Below are 7,335 nucleotides of genomic sequence, written 5' to 3'. Positions count from 1 at the left end.
CTCTCGCCTTCTAGCTGACGGTATCATTGAGCCATGTTCATCTTCCTGGCAGGCTCAAGTTATCGTTGTTAAAAATCCTCTGAAGCAACACAAGAAACGTCTTTGCATCGATTACTCGCAAACTATTAACCAGTATACCGACCTGGATGCCTACCCACTACCACGCATCGATGACATGGTCAATAACCTTGCCAACTACAGGGTATTTTCAACTTTTGACTTAAAGAGCGCATACCATCAAGTACCGTTAAAGGACTCGGACAAAAAGTATACGGCCTTTGAGGCCAATGGTCGGCTTTACCAGTTTTGTCACCTTCCATTTGGGGTCACCAATGGGGTGGCCGTCTTTCAACGGGCAATGGACAGCCTAGTCAAACAGGAGAACTTAACGGACACTTTTCCATATCTGGATAATATCACCATTGCTGGTCATGACCAGAACGAGCATGATGCCAACCTCCAGAAATTTCTTGACGTTCTCCGTCGTCGCAACTTAACCTTAAATGAGTCCAAATCTGTGAAATCAGTACCATCAGTCAACATCCTTGGCTACTGGGTGGGCAATGGTGTCATCAAACCGGATCTGGAACGACATTGTCCGCTTCAGGAGCTCCCTCCTACGAATCTCGGCTTTCTTCGCCGGGCCCTCGGCATGTTTGCCTGTTATGTGAAGTGGATACCCCACTTTTCCGACAAGATCCAGCCCTTGCTTCACGCGAAGTCATTTCCGTTGGACGCGATGGCTATTTCAGCTTTCGACCTCCTCAAGCAACAACTGGAAAAAGCCACGCTTCATTCCATCGATGAAAGTCTCCCTTTCATGGTCGAGTGCGATGCATCGGAGGCGATCTCGGCTACCTTGAATCAAGGCGGTTGACCCGTTGCATTTCTGTCCAGAACTTTGCAGGGTAGCAAGCTCCATTATCCTCCTGTCGAGAAGGAGGATACGGCTATCATCAAAGCAGTACGTAAATGGAGTCATTTTCTCGCTCGTCGCCATTTCACGCTCATAACTGATCAGCGCTCTGTGGCCTTTATGCTGGATAACCGTAAACGCACTAAGGTCAAGAATAACAAAATACAGCTCTGGAGGATGGAATTGGCCGCCTTTGGCTACACCATACATTATCGACCCGGCAAAGAGAATGTGGCCCCAGATACCCTCACGCGTGCATTCTGCTCTTCCATGTCAACTTCGACTCTTACGGATCTTCATACTGACTTGTGCCATCCTGGCGTTACCCGTATGTTGCACTTTGTGCGATCTAAAAATCTCCCATTTTCTACGGAAGATGTGAAAAGAACATGCTCCACTTATAGAATTTGCGCAGAATTAAAACCGCAATTCCTCCGTCTGTCGGTTGGCTCGCTCATACACGCTACACAGCCTATTCAGCGACTCAGCATTGACTTTAAAGGGCCATTGCCTTCAACGTGAAACACCTATTTGCTTACTATGGTGGACGAATATTTACGCTTTCCCTTTGCTTTCCCCTGTCCCAATATGCTTACTTCCACAGTGATCAATTGCCTTGATCAGGTCTTTTCCCTTTGTGGTATGGCCAATTTCATCCACTCTGATCAGGGTCCCTCCTTCATGTCAAGTGAACTCAAAAGTTATCTTTCCCAACGGGGAATCGTCACAAGTAAAACGACACCGTATCATCCTATTGGAAACGGACAGGTTGAGAGATACAATGCCATAGTTTGGAACGCTGTTCGTCTTGCACTGAGGTCACACAACCTATCAGACCAGCAATGGGAAACTATGCTCCCTGACGCGTTGCATTCCATCAGGTCTCTTCTTTCTACATCCACCAACGCTACTCCTCACGAACGATTCTTCAGGTTCCAGCGTTGCTCCACTCATGGGACGTCCCTACCATCATGGTTGGCAGCTCCTGGCCCTGTGCTGCTCCGAAGATTCGTCCAATCCTCTAAGAGTGATCCCCTCATCGATGAAGTGGAACTGATGGATGTCAATCCCACGTATGCGCACGTGCGGTACCCCGATGGCCGGGAATCCACAGTGTCGCTTCGGGATCTGGCTCCCTGTCCAACCGGTCCTACGGACCCAATCAATAGTGGGATCCGTATTAATGACGTCGATACACTGCGCTCCTCTGAGGATGACGCCCTACCCGGGACGTCAAGGGATCTGCCAGCTATTCCGCCGGATCAACCCAGGGAACAGAGCGGTCCCCGCGAGATGGCCACCCAAAGTCAGGACGCCGGTCAGTCACCAACTACTGAGCAGAGTAAAGCCAGCTCTGCGCCGGTGGGGGCCCGCACCCGGAGCCACGATCTCCCCAGTCCCCCTCAGGTCGATCAAGGCAACACGGACTCTGCTGGCCCGCCGGTACGAACCAAACGACCCAGGGACCAAAACACAGGAGACGTGCCTTCCGGCCTCCAATGGAGATCCAAATGACTGCATCTATTCTTAGTCCGATTAATTCAGTAGAAGGAAGCTGCCGGACTTCCAATCTTTCAGGCGGGAAGAATGACATAAATCTTGCCATTCATGTGGAAATGACTTATGAAGTAATACTGGGTGGCCTGCTGGTGGCGCTGTCCAGGGAGAGTATAAATACTCGGACATGGGCCCAGCTTGCTCAGGGCATTCTTTAACAGGAACTAGTGAAGGACACAACTAGATCTCCATGTTGAAAACTAGTTGATTAAAGCCTTGTTTAATACTCAGACCAAGTGCCTCGTAGTTTTCTTACGTCAAAAAGTACTATCTGGAGGACGGTAATATCTTCAGTCGTTCATTTCCTTTAGGGAGAGATACCCTGAACTTTTAGACCCATTTAAGCGTCTTATGGAATTCGGCTATCTCTAACTTAAGTTGAGGGTGAATGTCTGGGGAATACGCCTGGTTTGGGACAGCCCAAAAGGGCTAGGACTGTAATTATCCCTTCAGAAGAGGAGGGAAGTGTGGAGCTCGGAGAGGAGGGAAGTGAGGAGCTCGGAGAGGGGGGAGTGAGGAGCTCGGAGAAGGAGGAAGTGAGGAGCTCGGAGAGGGAGGAAGTGAGGAGCTCGGAGAGGGAGGAAGTGAGGAGCTCGGAGAGGGAGGAAGTGAGGAGCTCGGAGAGGAGGGGAATGAGGAGCTCGGAGAGGAGGGGAGTGAGGGGCTCGGAGAGGAGGGGAGTGAGGGGCTCGGAGAGGAGGGAAGTGAGGAGCTCGGAGAGGAGGAAAGTGAGGAGCTCGGAGAGGGGGGAAGTGAGGAGCTCGGAGAGGGGGGAGAGAATGATGGGGAGAGAATAATGGGGGAAAGAGGAGCTCGGACAGCCCCACGCACCAAGTCCTATTGACCCATCACCCCTGTGCTGGTTGAGCTACATTGGCTGATGGTCCACCAACAACTTTCCCGCTGTGCTGCGCGCCCACTGACGCAAGCAACCTCGTGTCTTTTCAAGAGTTCAATGTAAAGAGTAGAAACCACTGTCAACCTGCAATTTTATCCTGGGGCTCCTCCTCTTTTGGCGATCTGCGCCTGCGTGTTAATAGCTCCGCCCCTCCCGGGGTGCCGCGTGGTGCGGGTCAGCAGTTGCAGGCGCGGGGCTGGAGCGCGAGGAGCAGTCGCCATGTTGGTGCTGTTCGAGACCGCCGCCGGGTACGCAATCTTCAAGGTAAGGTCTGTTCCCGGGCCGCCGAGCCTCCTCCTCTCCCCCGGGCCGCCGCCGAGCCTCCTCCTCTCCCCCGGGCCGCCGCCGAGCCTCTTCCTCTCTCCCGGGCCGCCGCCGAGCCTCTTCCTCTCCTCCGGGCCGCCGCCGAGCCTCTTCCTCTCTACGACCGGCTAGCTTATGAGCGGAAGCGCGCTGGCCTTGTTCCCGGCCCCTGGGGTGGGTGCTGAGACACCGAGGCCTGCACGCAGTGTGGGGGGACGAGAGGGGAACTGGGCCCGGAGCCGGTGTCCAGCCCCGCAGGAACCATGGCGGATCACTCCGTCCTCCCCAGGCTTAAAGCTGCCGGTGTTCCCCGCCCGCGTGTCACCCGGTCTCGGTACCAGGTTTTATTCGATAATCGCTCCATGAAGCGCCTTTAAATGCAAGTTTTTTAAACAGTCACTAGGTAGCAAACATGGTTCATCAGAGGCTATCCCTCTGATTTGTCCATTGCGCCCTCTGCAACTCTTTGACAACCCAAGCCAGCTGAACTCGGAAACTTGCATTGTGCAGCAAGGGCATATCAAGGTGTATATCCAGTACACAATGCCAACCTTTCCACTTGTTGCAGATGTTTGTTTTGTTTTTAAAGTTGGATTGAAGTGAGCTACAGTTAATTCGTTATAAAGTGCCTTGAGGCTGATAGTTCTCCATATATATGTCCCATGCTGGAAAATGCTGCTAGATTGTGGACCTACTCTGAATTGCATATGCAGTAAGCCATGAGCTTCCCCCGGAGGTTGGGGGCGACATCGTTCTATGTTTACTTGGGGTTATCAATTATTAATTTACTCCTTACTTTACGTCTACAAGGTTATGATTCCACAGGTGCCCTCCACTACTTTACCTTAACTGTTTCTTCATCTTTAGGCCTTTGGCGAGTTGCTGCAGTGCATCTTGTAGATGGTACACACTGCAGCCACGGTGTGCCAGTGGTGGAGGAGGGAGTGAATGTTTAAGGTGCTGTATGAGGTGCCAATCAAACATAAGAACATAAGAAATAGGAGCAGGAGTAGGCCAATCGGCCCCTCGAGCCTGCTCCGCCATTCAATAAGATCATGGCTGATCTGATCCTAACCGCCAATCTACTATCACAGAACTATCTCCTGAATCTAACAGAATTAGACACATGAAATAGGAGCAGGACCAGGCTACACGGCCCCTGGGCCCGCTCCGCTATCCACAGGGCCATGACCGATCCGAACCTAGACTCATGTCCAAATTCCTGCCTGCGCCCCGTAACCCTTAATTCCCTTTACTTCTAGGAAACTGTCTATTTCTGTTTTAAATTTATGTAATGATGTAGCTTCTACAGCTTTTTGGGGCAGCATATTCCATGGACCTACCACCCTCCGAGTGAAGTAGTTCCTCCTCATCTCAGTTTTGAAAGAGCAGCCCCTTATTCTAAGACTATGCCCCCTAGTTCTAGTTTCACCCATCATCGGGAACATCCTCCCCGCATCCACCCGATCCAACCCCTTCACAATCTTATATGTTTCAATAAGATCGCCTCTCATTCTTCTGAACTCCAATGAGTAGAGTCCCAATCTACTCAACCTCTCCTCATATGTCCATCCCCTCATCCCCGGGATTAACCGAGTGAACCTTCTTTGTACTGACTCGAGAGCAAGTATGTCTTTTCTTAAGTATGGACACCAAAACTGTACGCAGTATTCCAGGTGCGGTCTCACCAATACCTTGTACAACTGAAGCAATACCTCCCTATTTTTATATTCTATCCCCCTAGCAATGAAAGCCAACATCCCATTGGCCTTCTTAATCATTTGCTGCACCTGCATACTAACCTTTTGAGTTCCGTGCACCAGGACCCCCAGATCCCTTTGTACTTCAGTACTTTCCAGTTTCTTGCCATTAAGATAATAACTTGCTCTACGATTTTTCCTGCCAAAGTGCATAACCTCACACTTTCCGGTATTGTATTCCATCTGCCAAATCTCTGCCCACTTACTTAGCCTGTCTATGTCCCCTTGCAGGTTTTTTATGTCCTCCTCACTCACTACTTTCCCTCCCATCTTAGTATCATCTGCAAACTTTGATATGTTACACTCGGTCCCCTCCTATTCGTTAATATAGATTGTAAAGAGTTGGGGACCCAGCACTGACCCCTGCGGAACACCACTAGTTACTGATTGCCAGTCTGAGAATGAACCATTTATCCCAACTCTCTGCCTTCTGTTAGATAGCCAATCCTCTATCCATGCCAGAATATTACCCCTAATCCCGTGACTTTTTATCTTAAGCAATAATCTTTTGTGTGGCACCTTGTCAAATGCCTTTTGGAAGTCTAAATACACTACGTCCATTGGTTCCCCTTTATCCACCCTATATGTTACTTCCTCAAAGAACTCCAGCAAATTTGTCAAACATGACTTCCCCTTCATAAAACCATGCTGACTTTGTCCTATTAAATTATGATTATCCAAATGTCCTGTTACTGTCTCCTTAATAATGGACTCCAACATTTTACCGACCACAGATGTTAGGCTAACCGGTCTATAGTTTCCAGCCTTCTGTCTACTGCCCTTTTTAAATAAGGGTGTTACATTAGCAGTTTTCCAGTCTGCCGGGACCTTTGCTCAGTCCAGGGAGTTTTGGAAAATTATTACCAATGCATCCACAATCCCTACCGCCACTTCCCTCAAGACCCTAGGATGTAAGCCATCAGGTCCAGGTGATTTATCCGCCTTGAGTCCCATTATTTTACCGAGTACCACTTCCTTAGTGATTTTGATCGTGTTTAGCTCCTCCCCCCCCCCCCCCCCCCCCCCCCTATAGCCCCCTGTTTGTCCAGTGTTGGGATATTCTTAGTGTCCTCTACTGTAAAGACTGATACAAAATACTCATTCAGTGTTTTTGCCATCTCCATATTTCCCACCATTAATTTCCCGGTCTCATCCTCTAAGGGACCAACATTTACTTTAGCCACCCTTTTTTTTTTATATAACTATAAAAACTCTTACTATCTGTTTTTATACTTTTTGCTCATTTACTTTCATAATCTATCTTCCCTTTCTTAATCAATCTTTTTGTTATTTTTTGCTGTCTTTTAAAGTTTTCCCAATCCTCTATCTTCCCACTAGATTTGGCTACCTTATATGCCCTTGTTTTTAGTCGAATACTATCCTTAATTTCTTTACTTAGCCACGGATGGCTGTCTTTTCTTTTACACCCTTTTCTTTTCAGTGGAATATATATTTTTTGGAAGTTGTAAAATAACTCCTTAAATGTACACCACTGATCATGTATCGTCTTACCCTTTAATCTATTTTCCCAATCCACTCTACTCAATTCTGCTCTCATACCTTCATAGTCTCCTTTATTCAAGCTTAGCACGCTTGTTTGAGATCCAACCTTCTCGCCCTCTAATTGAATATGGAATTCAACCATGTTCTGGTCACTCATTCCAAGGGGATCCTTTGCTAGGACATTTTTAATTAATCCTGTCTCGTTACACAGGACCAGATCTAAGGTTGCTTGCCCCCTGGTCGGTTCAGTTACATACTGCTCAAGAAACCCATCCCTAATACACTCAATGAACTCATCCTCAAGGCAGCCCTGCCCAGTTTGAATTGTCCAATTAATATGATAGTTAAAATCCCCCATAATTATAGATGTTCCCTTATTACAAGCCTCAACTATTTCC

The 7,335-nt window shown here is 48.6% G+C and overlaps 1 protein-coding gene across 2 annotated transcripts in view; it reads left to right on the top strand.

The window, feature by feature from the left end:
• The first annotated feature begins 3,507 nt into the window (after positions 1–3,507).
• The window catches only part of nop58 (NOP58 ribonucleoprotein homolog (yeast)), a 58,760-nt gene continuing 54,932 nt past the window's right edge, over positions 3,508–7,335 (top strand). The window contains exon 1 of one of the 2 annotated variants that reach the window (XM_085980518.1): positions 3,508–3,635. In XM_085980518.1, coding sequence (XP_085836644.1) covers positions 3,591–3,635 — 45 coding nt within the window. In that variant the 5' untranslated portion in view covers positions 3,508–3,590. The remainder of the gene's footprint in view (positions 3,636–7,335) is intronic. The other variant, XM_085980519.1, reaches the window with a different exon arrangement.

This window comes from Somniosus microcephalus, unplaced genomic scaffold (genome assembly GCF_052327205.1).
Source record: "Somniosus microcephalus isolate GS21.2 unplaced genomic scaffold, FLI_Smic_1.0 scaffold224, whole genome shotgun sequence".
Taxonomy (NCBI): Eukaryota; Metazoa; Chordata; class Chondrichthyes; order Squaliformes; family Somniosidae; genus Somniosus; species Somniosus microcephalus.
Note: the sequence above shows the minus strand (reverse complement) of the source record. Positions and strands in the feature narration are given on the sequence as shown.